Raw genomic sequence first — 14,174 nt, 5'->3', positions numbered from 1 at the left:
CTCACATCACAGGTCACATCACAGGTCGCACCACGGCTAATACCACAGCTCACATCACGGCTAATACCACAGCTCACATCACAGCTCACATCACAGCTCACATCATGGCTAAATACCACAGCTCACATCACAGCTCACATCACATCACATCTCATCCACAGCTCACATCACAGCTCACATCACGGCTACATCACAGCTCACACCACAGCTCACAATCACAGCTCACATCACCGCTCACATCACACTCACATCACAGGTCAATCACAGCACTGCCTAGGGTCAAAAGGGCTGGTCTTGTGAATGGCTGGCAAGGATGGAGCATACCAAAATCTGCGCTCACATGCGTCGGTTAAGTTGATAAATGTTTGGTATTCCTGCTATGGTCAGCCGGCAGTGAGCATGCCCGCCAGTGTAGTGGGTGGTGGCCGGTGCCGCTGTCTGCGCCGCTACCCGTGGGTGGCGCCCGCTCATCACTACCCTCCTGTACTAATCTGTTTCTACATACTTCGTTAGTGCCATAATAAACCGCATCACGCGGGCATTGACCTTGTTATGTTCTCTCTCTCTCTATCTCTCCTCCTCTCCCCTTCTCTCTCTCTTCTCTCTCTCTCTCTCCTCTCTCTCTATCTCTCTCTCTCTCTCTCTCTCTCTCTATATCTCTCGCTCTCCTCTCTCTCTCTCTCTCCGGCTGTCGTAAGAAAACAGGCCGCTGTCGACTACCAATGAAGCGTTTAGTCGTCGTCGCTTTACAAAACGTCCTGGTGGCAACAGAGCCCCCATCAGCCTTCGCTATTCCCCTCAGCACTTGGACTGCCTGGATGACTGGTAATCGGTAACAGCACCTCCGAACCAAAGTGCGTGAGTTTCCTACATTGGAATCACGCCCAATCGGACGCTAAATAACGTCGATGGTCGCTCTGCATCTATTCGTCGCACACAATGCGCTGTCCATACCGCACTTTGACAGCTTTGTGCGTATAGTGGATGTGCTTGCCGTGCTTGCACTCGAGGAACAATGGTAGGGATAATCCCAGCATTCAGATCGGATAAATCGCCGTTCTACGTTCGAATGCCGGCACCCAGGCGTCTGTCAGAATTAGGCCGCCCCTCATTTTTAAAGATAATCACGCATGACGAGACTTGCAGGCTGGAGAGACGGACTGGCCTCTGCCGCATTCCGACCAGACTGGAGCGACAAACTGGCATTTGCTGCATGAGGACCAGACTGGAGCGACAGGCTGACCTCTGACGCATGCGGACCAGACTGGAGCGACAGACTGACCTCTGCCGCATTTCGACCAGACTGGAGAGACAAACTGACCTTTGTTGCATGCGGACCAGACTGAAGCGACAGGCTTGATCTCTGATGCATGCGGACCAGGACTGAGGCGACAGGCTGACCTCTAATGCATGCGGACCAGACTGGAGCGACAGGCTGACCTCTGCTGCATGCGGACCAGACTGGAGCGACAAGCTGGCCTCTGCTGCATGCTGACCAGACTGAAGCGACAAACTGACCTCTGCTGCATTCCGACCAGACTGGAGCGACAGACTGACCTCTGCTGCATGCGAACCAGACTGGAGCGACAAACTGGCCTTTGTTGCATGCGGACCAGACTGGAGCGACAGGCCGACCTCTGATGCATGCGGACCAGACTGGAGCGACAGGCTGATCTCTGCTGCATGCGGACCAGACTGAGCGACAGACTGACCCTCTGCTGCATGCGGACCAGGACTGAGCGACAGACTGACCTCTGCTGCATGCGGACCAGACTGGAGCGACAGGCTGACCTCTGCTGCATTCCGACCAGACTGGAGCGACAGACTGATCTTTGTTGCATGCGGACCAGACTGGAGCGACAGACTGACCTTTGTTGCATGCGGACCAGACTGTCGACGCAGTCTTTCAGCTGGCCGATCTTGGCGTCGAGCTCGGCCGCCTCGCGCTGCAGGCCGCCGTACCGCGTGCGTTAGCGAGAGCGACGCCAGGCGGTCCAGCACAAGCTCGTTCTGTAGCTGGGTCACGGCCACCGCCCCGTCCTGCGGCACAGGTCATCAGTCATGCACTGACCGGGGGGGAATCTGCGGATTCCGTCACTGCCCCGCGTTCAGAGAAGAAGTCGCACCAAGGATGGGATAATTGTTCGGACTTTCCTTCTCGTCTGGCGTGTTTATAGGTACAGAGCGCAAACACCCAAGGTGATGCTATCAATTTTAACAGTGTTTAGGTTATAGTTATAGTGTCACTATGCTTTTATTAGTATAGCAGTACTATACTGTAACGAAATGCGAAAGCCGTTATATCTTTATGTTGTGTTTATAATTTGTTAACTTCCGTCCTTTGGCATGTCTTAGGACAGAAAAGCCGCTTCTTAGAATCACAGAGTTCCGCTCATTCTAGGAAATGTTCGCCGTGTCCCGGTAGCTCAGCTGATTGGCGCGTTCGTCTGCAGATTCCCCTTTCCCCCATGATGGGGTGAGGTTGCGTTCTCTTCAAGCGCTCGCAGTTTGCCCCCGTCTGATTGAACTGCGACCGGTGGCGGCGACCGAGCCGTTAAGGTCAGACGATGTTAGAGGGTAAGACAGACCGTGCCGAGAGTCAAGGTATGTGAAACTTCCGCACCAAAATTTTGCCGTTGACTTGAAATTTCACGATCACATGGTAGAGCTGAGACGCACGCAGCAAGACTTACTAAACGTGTGGCCTGGTCCAAGCGATCGTTTAATGAAAAGTTTCAAATAGCTTAAACGAGCATGCAAAATTTAAATTCAACATTCAAAGCTGTTATCCGCTTATGGTGATCCAGTCTCATGAACACAGGACACATAAAAACTTCGTGTTGGCGAGGCTGTAGGATAATTCAGACCAGTCCGACTGTGGCAAGCTCAACTGCGTGACCCCTCCAAAGCAGTCGATTGGAACTTGATCTGGTAATCCATAGCGCTGACGTTTCATTTTTATTCAAGGATAGTGAGGATGCCTCTCTGTATTGATCTAGGCCTTCGAGGTAGCCTGGAGTGATGAATGCCGGGGATCCTAGGCCAGCGCCACACCAGCTGCTTTAAAACGATTATTTGTATCTACCTCTGAGAAAAATCCTGGTCATGTTGTCTACATGCATGGCTTTGGACAGTACAGATATTTCAAATGGTAGTTGTACCATGGTATCAGTACTTTGGTGCTAGCGTCTACGCCTTGAAGATATCTCAGTAGAAGGAACATCTTTGCTACAGCCTTAGCGGAACAGATATGCAACGGATGAAAATCGGACGAACAGGCGTGGTATTTGTGGCTTTCGTTCGAATTTGCAAAACCTTGTATCACTTTTGCACACCTTCAGATTCGCGTCAACTGAAATTGGTCCGAACAAGCAGCGTTCGGCCATACACACAATGGAACATCAACGCATGGACCACTGATATAACACATGTATGAATTCACCAGTCCAGGATGAAACCAGTCAAGATACGACTGATTTTTGTGAAGGTGAAACATAAAAAGTAGCATTCCGTTTTATACGGTTCTGTGCGCATGTACACAGAAGACTACATCCCTTACAAATAAAATGAGCAGCGGAGATGAATGCCATAAAAATTAAATGCTCAACTGCGTGTGGTTTGGCCAATTACAATGTAACGTCCTGCAGAACTGGACTCCTGATGATCTCCTTCAAAAATCATCATACTTTTAACACGCATAAAAATCACGCAGTTGGACGCGTCGACGTTCATAACCGGCGTTGTCCTGCTTTGCAGTGACAACCCGGCGGAAGTCTTATCATAACATCTGACCACGACTCCCCAGGTGAACTGAAGTCGCCGTGCGCCGCCGCTTGCAAGCCATGTCGACTCGTTCTCGATACGCTAGGCGACCTGGCAACTCGCAAGAATCTCAAGCTTCCGCCCACCGAAGTTTGGCTTGCTCATCAACCTGAGCTCTCCAAACGGGACGCGCCGCTAAGCACGAGGCATCCAGTGTCTCCTAAATCATGGGAGTCAGCGTCTTCAGCCAGATCAGGAGATCGATAGGGACCTTTTACTCCCCGCCAGGAACACCGAATCGGACGTCTCGCGCCTGGAATCGGGCCAGACAACACGACCGCTCCGCTCTGTACATGGCAAACTACCCCCCGTGCTAATGAAATAATCCCGCAGCTACAGACGCGGCGAGAGCGCTGCCAACAGCATGCACCTAGCGCCACCTATACCATTGCGGTACGCCAATCGACCTCGCAGGTGCTGCCATCTGCCCTCTGATTGGTCGCTGAGCAATGGCTCACCTGCGTAGCTGCCAGTTTCGGGTCAGCCGGCGGCTTGGGCGGCAGAAAGGCTGCGACGGCGGGCCGGCCGACCGAGGCCGACGTCCATTCGGGCAGTGTCTCGGCGTGACGCACCAGTGACGTCACGTCGGCCCGCCCGCTGACGCCACGGCACAGCGAGCAGAGCGACTCATACCGCCGGCTCCGCTCCACCGTCTGCAGGGTAGGAGGCGAAGTCACCGCGCTGAAGCCAAAATTCAGTCACTGTGACTTGTATCACCGACTCCTCGCCATCGGCTGTGAACACTGGCTCGCAAGTATATGACACTAGTAGCTCATTCAGTGACCAGAAAGCCTCGTATTGTCGCCGTCGTCATTTGACCGTCTGTCCAAGTGGAAGTGTACGCGGTGTCGTCAGGCCTTAGAGCACACCATCGAACGGCCGATTGCCACCAGAGACTCTGCCTCACTGCAACCTAATGATTACTTTCGATTGTGATGTCGCTTGATGGTCTTGCTTCCTTCGTTTTTCCGGCAACGGACAGCAAAATGATATTTTTATGTCATGTTGCATTGTGGCATAAGTGTGCGGGACAGTGCGTGGTGAGAACAAAGTAAAAGTTGTACAGAGATCGCAGTTAAAAATGCACACCATCTTACAATTGCGTGCAGTCCATTAGATCAGTTTCAGATCTCACTCAGATAACACTTGTCTCATAGCGCCTCTAAAGGTTGTTGAGTTCATCATTGACACCGGTTAATACCTACATACTGTTGTCTCACAACACATTCAGAACGAAAGCTGAAACATAAAGCCGAAGATATCATTGATAGATCGCCAAATAAACGCTTCAAAAAATTCACTGTTTGCACAACCAGACACAAGTTTTGAAGAATGCTGCAAGCCTACGGGCCATCGGAACTCACTTCTGTTAAATTTCATGTCATCTGATTATGGGCTCACTTCACGCATCCAGATGACAAAGAAGCGGTTCTCAAATTTGTAAGCCGTTTGTGAAAACAGCCCAAAACAGAATAGGTTAAATAGATGCCGGGCCAACTCCGAACCGATCCATTTTCCGCTGACATGTTTGGAACTTTGCTGTATCGTGGCGAAACACTTAGCTCCTTAAGAGACCACCGGCCTATTTTAGAAGCGGCATCCATTACAGCGTGACGATAAACAGTGCGTTATCAGCAGCTTGATCTGAGCGAGCCCTTATCCACATCCCAACCGCCTACAGTGCTCTTGGGGATGTTTTAGAAGACCGGTCATGTGAAAATGCAAATGCTGTTTGATTTTCATGGCTCCGATTGTAGCGCACGTTTCCCGCTTGTATCAAGAATGAATACAACTTAAAAGCAGAGCCTACGTAAATGGTAAGAGCGATGCGAATTTATTTACCTTACATGGTTGTGCAGTGAGGACAATGCATTACATGAACGACTCCAACGCACAGATCATCGTTTATCCTCAAGTCAAATCTGGTGCGGTGAGCGGAAATACTTCGTGGTGAAAACAGCTGTTTGTCGAGCGTGGCAAAGTTCGTATCTGACATCACATAATCCTAGTACCAAACATGGGAATAATGCCGGTTGTCACTCCCACCTATGATCAGTGTGGCATAACTTCATGGCAACGCATGACAATAATTGACTTCGAAAGTTAGTTTGCTGCCCTGACTTTTCGTAATATACCGAAATCTACGTTTAGGACATTTCCAGTACATAATCATAGGGTCTTGACAATTCGTTCATGGATATCATTCACTTTCCATGTTCACTTTTCCACGCTTCTACGTTTGCGAGGGTATAAAATTGCATCTTGTTTCAATATGTAGGTTTATCTTATTTTAGTGAAGTATGTACTTTACCGTTGAACAAATTTTGGTATCACTGGAACGATGAAATACACCAGTTACTTTCCCTGATTCACCGCGGCATTGTGAGATACCCCTTATCCGCCTTCGTACTGGTCTTTTTGCTGGCATCGCCGTGCGAGTTTGGCCGTCCGACTTCACCACCGCGAGCTCGCGCACGAGCACTCGCCCAACAGCACCACGGCTGTGCAGCTCGGGCAGATGTTCGGTGAAGCGTGTCGCCGACAAAGGGAGTCGGCCAACTCCGGCAGTCGACCGCGGGAAAGACGGCGCAAACAGAAGGCGCACCGAGCTCCCGCGGGGCCCGACTGGCCGGGGCCGGCCGGAATACAGCCACGTTTTCTTGCGCTATTGTTGGCAACAAGCCCCGCAGAACAGCAGGCGTCACGGGGCGAAAACGACGCTAGACGACGCGCGCACGCCGATTGACACGATTTCTTCTGCAAACATCTGAAACTGGCTGCCGTGGGTAGTGACTAGCACTGCCCGCAGAACATCCAGCCAGTACAGCGCAGACAACGGAAATCGTACGCAGCGTATCTCGTTCAGCGCGTGACGCATCGGGATAGCAATAGTGTTTTACATAACCTTGATTTGTTCCATTATGAAAGCGTCATTACCACATAAAAAACATCGAAATTGCATCCCAAATGAGCTTGAGGGATAGCGAAAACTCTAATCTGCCACATCCCATGTGGGTATAGCACACACTGATCAGGCATTATGGTATGCTTGCGAGTGCCTCAGTATGCCGACCGATGTACTGGCCTGAGGTCATGGTCGGCACGGAGAGGCGTGGTGCAAACGCTGCACTGCCTCCCGCCGGCACACGGTGATGATGCGACATCATACTGGGTTTCAGCTCATTTAGTTTCAGTTCAGCCGTGTTAGTAATCTTATACTCATAGCAACGAAACAAGTCTCATACCAACACGATGCAGATTATCTGCAAAATGATGATTCCGTGGCCGTCATTGCATTGACTTCTTTTACGTCTTTCGTTCAACAACGCCTTCCCGTGTCGCACTGCGCGGTGGCGCCGAGGCCCAGTGATCTGACTCCCGAAATTTAACTATATACAGAATATATACCAATTAGGTTATTGTCATATTTGCCATATTTGAATCAATTTATGACATAACATGATTGATTTACATGCAATACATGATTCCTATATAGCAGCAATTCATGATACTATATCCGAATCACGAAAGTGCCGATAGTGTATTGGTTAACGCATATGCGTTTATCATTGCGCGTCTGAGAAACCAGAGGTACGGGGTTCAACTCTCTGCGGTACCCACTCACTGCCGGGGTGAGATGCAGGCAGCGCCACATAGTCTCAGCAGCTGAGTGCGTCGAAAGCGCAGATGACATGCCACACTTGTTTCGTTATAATAATGATAAGATAACAAACACGTCTTTTACAATGCAAAATAATGCTCGGCAACGCACTTAACTACATACAATTCAGCTTAAATTTCCACATCTAACTTGCGAGTATCCACTTCCTAACATATCAGCTGGCTGACGTTAAAATCGTCCGCGAAGCTTTGCACGGAAAATACGGAAAAATGATGCCTCGCAACGCATGCTGAGCGTAATGAGTACCACATATTTTTCTCAGTGGTTCTGGAAAGTGGTTAAATTATGCATGCTATCAATTCTTTATGGTCTAAGGTCATTGTCATTTGAAGCCAAGGTAACATTGCGCTTGATCAAAAGAACCACTAAAAATCTGCCCTCAGCCCTACAAAAGCATAAACCAAACTTACAGAAAATTATAACAGATGATGTAAGATCTGAACCGTGTCAAGTTGGGTCAGGACATCAGACTGTCCAAAACATTGCTGGTGGACATTACACAGGGAAGTAGCATCATGGCGGACAAAAGTCCGCAAGTGCAAGTTCATCCGAAGTCGAGGCCATCAAGAGACGCAGAATGAGCTCAGGTCACCCCACGATGCCCCTTATAAACGTCTTAATATTTATTTAACCTTTGTTACAGTCAGACCTCTGATGTCAATACTACACGAGCAGTTTATAAAAATAAGTCAAATGCGCCGGCAATGAAAGGCTTTCTAGCCAATCATACTGCTGCTGATTATGTTTATGTTATTAGGTGCAGCTGGAGGACAAAAGTGTCCCATACAAAAACTGTAGCATTTTAGACTGACCTAAAGGTCAACTAAGGTCAACTTAGGCCACATTTAGAGTCATCCAAAAGAAAAGAAATGAAGTGCTAATTAGGTATAAGTGGCCAGCGCAATGCTACTCTGTGGTTAGAAAAAGTGTGTTGTACATCCGCATGTACTTAAGATTGCAGAGCTCTTGTAGTAGTTATACATGGTCCGCTCGACGCTTATCACTGCATTTGTAACAAATTAAGTACAGGTACGTTGGTACGTAAAATTATATGTCATCAGCTTTACAAACAAAATAAAAAGTCAACCACGAAGGTCACACTCGTTATCTAGCCTCTCCGTGACTGACAACACAGGTCATTGACCTTAGCTGACCTCAAATTATCTTGCATGTCCTCATCTGACCTATTGTGTCCATCCATAGAGAAAGGTCATGACCTAGGCCAATTTTAAGTGCTCTGTGATCATATGATGGCTGCGATGTGAGGTAGTACTCTTTTCCTTACAGTGTTGTGTGATCATATGATGGCTGCGATGTGAGGTAGTACTCTTTTCCTTACAGTGTTGTGTGATCATATGATGGCTGCGATGTGAGGGAGTACTCTTTTCCTTACAGTGTTGTGTGATCATATGATGGCTGCGATGTGAGGTAGTACTCTTTTCCTTACAGTGTTGTGTGATCATATGATGGCTGCGATGTGAGGTAGTACTCTTTTCCTTACAGTGTTGTGTGATCATATGATGGCTGCGATGTGAGGTAGTACTCTTTTCCTTACAGTGTTGTGTGATCATATGATGGCTGCGATGTGAGGTAGTACTCTTTTCCTTACAGTGTTGTGTGATCATATGATGGCTGCGATGTGAGGTAGTACTCTTTTCCTTACAGTGTTGTGTGATCATATGATGGCTGCGATGTGAGGTAGTACTCTTTTCCTTACAGTGTTGTGTGATCATATGATGGCTGCGATGTGAGGTAGTACTCTTTTCCTTACAGTGTTGTGTGATCATATGATGGCTGCGATGTGAGGTAGTACTCTTTTCCTTACAGTGTTGTGTGATCATATGATGGCTGCGATGTGAGGTAGTACTCTTTTCCTTACAGTGTTGTGTGATCATATGATGGCTGCGATGTGAGGTAGTACTCTTTTCCTTACATACGAACACCAAAAGTGCACAAAGAGCGTCACAATTTGCACTACTTACGAACGAATAGCAAAAAGGGAACTCCCTCAGGTCACCGACCTCGCCTGTTTCGAAAAAAAATATATTAGCAAATTGTGCGTACCTTCATGTTCTATTACTACAGCAAGTTTGAGAAATGGCAACTGAAGTTGAAAACGTTGTGCGTGGCCAATCCTTTCTAGAAATTTACCTCTTTGACCTTACCTTAGTCACAGACTTTCGCAGACCCAAATTTCACAAGGGATGCCAAATTGATCGATTAAGGGGTAGTGCAAGTTTAAAGCTGCTATAACGTTTTGGTTTTTTGGTTGTGCTCGAAAAAACCGATGGGGAAAGTGAACCTCTCGCCGGCCGGGCGCAGGCTACCCAATACAGCTCACATATTACCATCATTGCAATCCTCACTTCAACTTCGCATATTCCAAAGGCATGCCAGCTGTGAGAACTCAGCCAAGAACACGGAACTTGAAGCTATTGCGCTGCTTTACAGCTGAGGCACACGCATGCACTTCGGCTACATCACAGGTACGGGACAAGACTTGGCTGATATGACGTATAACATAATTACAACGGGTCGCCCCCTCGCAGAAGGGCTACGATGTCTTTCTTGACCACATTCGGGTCAACAACGGTGAGCGAAGATGTATCCTGATGTTATGGTGCTCGCTAGAACGCGGGATCAGTAGACTGCGACTGTTGTTTTGGTTAGCGGATTGGTGTCATGCCATGACCATTGACCTCGACTATGGCAATTGCATTGTTTTCAAATGATATTTCTTTACAGGTTTCGTGACCCGAGGTCATCTTACGTTATTAGATCACTTGTTCAAAATGGGATGAAAAGAAAACCATCACGCTGATAACATTTTACAATGGCCCTTTTCATCATGAAATGTAACGCGTGTGTTATTTGGGTGTGGATGTCAGAAGCTTTATTTAGGCGTGCCTGACATCGGAAAAATCTGAGAAAATCCTCGTTTCTCCAGTAGCTGTGGAACATCTTTGATAAAATCACTTCGAAACCTTTGTTATGATAGGCCTGACATCTTCGGAGGTGAACTCCAAGTTGACCTCCACTTCATTGACTTACTGCCGTCAAAATGCGTGAGAAAACTGACAGAATGGCTTACAATCTAACAACAAATTTGGGGAAACATAAATGTTCAGCAACTTATTTCTTACGTATTGTGTATTATGTGTGATGCGTGTAACAACTTATACAAGCTATGTAAGGACTACTATGTGGGACAACCATCTCAAACACCTTTGATTGATGGCGTCCAGGTCGTCACCAGGTCAATGGCTGGCCAGCTAAAAAAAGCAGCATGTACGCCTCGCAGCTGTTGGCGCGGTGCGTGCGGATGGGCTGGACGCTGGAGTCATACTCTTACCAGACTCGCAAATAGGGGTGCCCGCAGTGGGGCCGTGTAGTGGCCCGAGAGAATGCTGTGTCACGCCGTACAGCTCATAAATCCAGTCTCCCGATACGGCAGAGTGCGGCTACAACTCCAAACCACTGGCGGAGGCCGTACAGCTGATAAATCCTGTCCACGATACGGCAGAGTGTGGCTACAACTCCAAACCACTGGCGAAGGCCGTACAGCTCATAAATTCAGTCTCCCGATGCGGCAGAGTGCGGCTACAGGTCCAAACCACTGGCGGAAAAGTCCACTGTTGTACGCAGCTTGTGCGCATTCTGATTCAGCAGCAGCAATAACCGTTTCAGGTGTACTTTAAGGCTGCGTAGAAGCCTCTAAATCTTGAGATTTGGGGAGCACTTTTGGCGCAACTTTTTGCTATTCATAAATTGTTCAGTTATTAATTGTGTATCAATGTAAGAGTGTCAATGATGCTTCTAAACACAGTTCATTTGTTATGAAGAATAAGCTAATTGGTGTCCGTGGTAACTTACCACAATATGAAAAGACGGTGATCAATAGTGGAAATAGTCGCAATGACAGCACTCCTTCACTCCGTGTGGTATACTGGCTTCCGCGGGAACTATGCCTGGTATTCAGAGGCATCCCGAGAAGCGACCTAAACCAATTACAAAGCAAACGCCATTGCACGTTTTAGGGAATCTGTGCACAGCATTTGGTTAACAGATCACCATGACTTTGGACATTGGCAGAGCATTCGATGCCAGAAAACTGTACGCCTCACCGCGCATTCTGTGTAAAGACAACCAAGGAACACACAAAAACCAAGAACCGAAGAGCTGAAACATCCCACTGCACTTTCTGTGTAAACTATGAAAAACCCACGAAGGTTTGACCGAAGTATTAGAAAGTCTGCGTCCATTGCAGGCAATACGGACGGAGGTCTACTGGTGTACATTTCGTGCTGTGATTCTCGAAGCATTGCTTGGAAAATGGCCGAGACGAGCTTGGCCAGGGCTGGCAATTTTGATTGACAAAATCGAGGACTTTGCAATGCGTAACGGTTGTGACATTTGTGACTAAAGTGTCGAAAAACGCGAATGTTTTGCGTGGACATAGGTCGCAATAAACACAGCAGCACGCTTGTGTAGTTTCATGGCCCAATGCCTCTCGGTTTACTAAAAGACGCATTATATTGGAAATGCGTTTTGAAAAAGGTAAAATTGTCCGATTTTTGGCCTGGCGCACCATGGCCGTGCTCTGGCCAGGAAGTAGATGCGATTGGTACATTCGTCTTCCACCGTGCGGTTGGTTTCATGCCTTCACCGTTCCTTTGCTGAAGTATGATATGAATCATTAAAGACGCCTCCAAGTTGGCGAGTCGTTCGTAGAGCACGAGTGCGTGACCACCAGCGGCGCATCGACCCACGCCTTTGCCAACATGATTGGTGATTTTCTCCTTCACAAGGATCTCCTTCAAAAGTTCCTCAAGGGCTGCCGAACTGGTCCGTTGAGATCTGGATGTCTTTTGGTCCAAAGTCTTTCAGCTCCTAAGCAGCATATGCAAAATTGTGGCATTTTCCAATCGAGTTTAATCGAGTGGTGAGGTAGAATCGTAGGCATCTTACAATGTTGCACCAAAGCGCATATCCTAGCAGAAAGCTGGTTTGATAACTCCTTACCAATAATACAGGGTATAGTTTGTAGATTGGCTTTTTGTTTATGAACATGTGGTTAACCTGCAGTCAGGGGATGTATATGTGTACATATATATATATAATATATATATATAATATATATATATATATATGCATATATCAGGCCCCAGAAAGTGTGAAAATGTTCTAACGGTCGAAATAAGAATCACACGCCCTGCATCTTCACATGCAGGCATATGGCAAAGCGCTGCAGGAATAGGTAGGCGTGACATATGTGGATGCCAATCAATCATCAACATTGCATGTTCCACGTAAAAGTTCATCACGAACGTGACATCCCTCTAGAGAACACTGCTGCAGACATGGAGCAAGTTGGATCCTCATTGGAACAAGTTGGATCCTCATTAATGATAGGCGGACATGCTGGCGATCGGGGATTGGCTCCCCGTGAGACTAAATTTTTGCTTGCACATGAGAGGCGCCATGCCATCCAAACGAGGTGCACTGCTGTCCTTCATAGCTGGAGAACCTAACAACGTACCACACGCAGCAACACATTTATAGCGGGGACCGTTTTGACAATAAATGTCATAGGGTACTTCTGTGATTAAACCTGAAAAACGCATCGGAACGCCATTGTTCCAATGAAAAGACTAAGTGTATGCTCAAAACAGCTTTGATATGCTACATTTCGAGCATTTGGTTATGTTTAAACGCCCATCGCTTGCATTCGCGTGTAGCAGCAGCCCCACATCTCTTCCTCTAACTTCGCCTTCAGTACCACCCCGTGTACAGCCCAGGTTTTTCAAGATCGCAAGTCTAAGCGTTGCTTAAGAACTTCCATCATGGGCTTCAGCTGCTAAAAATAGCAGCTGTGACAAAAGATGATGCTTTGAAAGAGTTGAACCAGAAAAGCGCAGAAAAACTGATGTAATGAAATGGAAACCAGGAGACCACTTCAAAATAACAGCCAAGGCTGTCGTGTTTTCTGTCGTCCGTCCAGTTCTAGCTCCTCTATCTTCGCCATCTGCTGCCAATCGATTTTTCCCCGATCTCTGCCCCCTCTCTCCTTTCCGCGCGCCTCCTTTGAGGACGTCGCTCGACTAAGCGCTAAATCTGTGGCGCTCTGCCGGGACCGCAGCGACTGCTATTGTTACGGGAAAGTGGGCTGTAGTCGCGACGGTCGGCGCCGGCCCCGCCGACGCCACGGTCACCTCACCTTGCTGGTGACGAGGTCGGCCGCCTGCTGCAGGCTGTCGGCCACGATGCCGGTGATGTCACCCTGGACGTCCTCCAGCTCCTGCCGGCCACAGCGAGAGCAGCGGCGGTCGGTGGTCAGCGTCTGGTGTACAGCAGGCCTGATTACGCAGCCTGGTAGTCACCATTGTGCAGCTGGTGCCACTGAAATCATACTGTTGGGCTTTCCTTTCAATGCAGTAAATTTATGTCTTCGCCTTATTTTCACTCAGCTTCTTTGTAATGCCGCGCTTTCGATTCTATGCGTGGCGAAACACCTCACCCGGCGCAGGACGATTGAAGCGGTAACAGCTCTGAGAACTGTCCGCTCTTATCGAGTAGATGATGTCCTAAACTAGCTATGAGCCAAGTCAATCTTGAACTAAAACCAAAGTGATTTGTCCAAGACGTTATGAGTAGCCTCATGATAATGCAA

The 14,174-nt window shown here is 48.1% G+C and overlaps 1 protein-coding gene and 1 long non-coding RNA gene across 2 annotated transcripts in view; both read right to left on the bottom strand.

Moving 5' to 3' along the window:
- Positions 1–1,948, bottom strand: part of LOC119098472 (SH3 and cysteine-rich domain-containing protein) — a gene marked incomplete at its 3' end in the record, with an annotated part of 116,431 nt that extends 114,483 nt beyond the window's left edge. Inside the window, 1 exon segment of the mRNA XM_037221398.1 lies at positions 1,870–1,948. Coding sequence (XP_037077293.1) covers positions 1,870–1,880 — 11 coding nt within the window.
- Positions 1,949–1,973: 25 nt separating this feature from the next.
- LOC119098473 (uncharacterized) lies at positions 1,974–13,806 on the bottom strand. Its single transcript, XR_005094239.1, has 3 exons — positions 13,722–13,806; positions 4,281–4,475; positions 1,974–2,040 (listed from the first exon to the last, which is right to left on the bottom strand). It is a non-coding gene; the product is annotated as an uncharacterized LOC119098473 (long non-coding RNA).
- Positions 13,807–14,174: the final 368 nt, after the last annotated feature.

The sequence above is a fragment of the Pollicipes pollicipes genome, unplaced genomic scaffold, assembly GCF_011947565.3.
Source record: "Pollicipes pollicipes isolate AB1234 unplaced genomic scaffold, Ppol_2.1 Scaffold_4740;HRSCAF=5597_pilon_pilon_pilon, whole genome shotgun sequence".
Classification (NCBI taxonomy): Eukaryota; Metazoa; Arthropoda; class Thecostraca; order Pollicipedomorpha; family Pollicipedidae; genus Pollicipes; species Pollicipes pollicipes.
The sequence above is the reverse complement of the archived record's forward strand: the minus strand, read 5'-3'. Positions and strand labels throughout refer to the sequence as shown.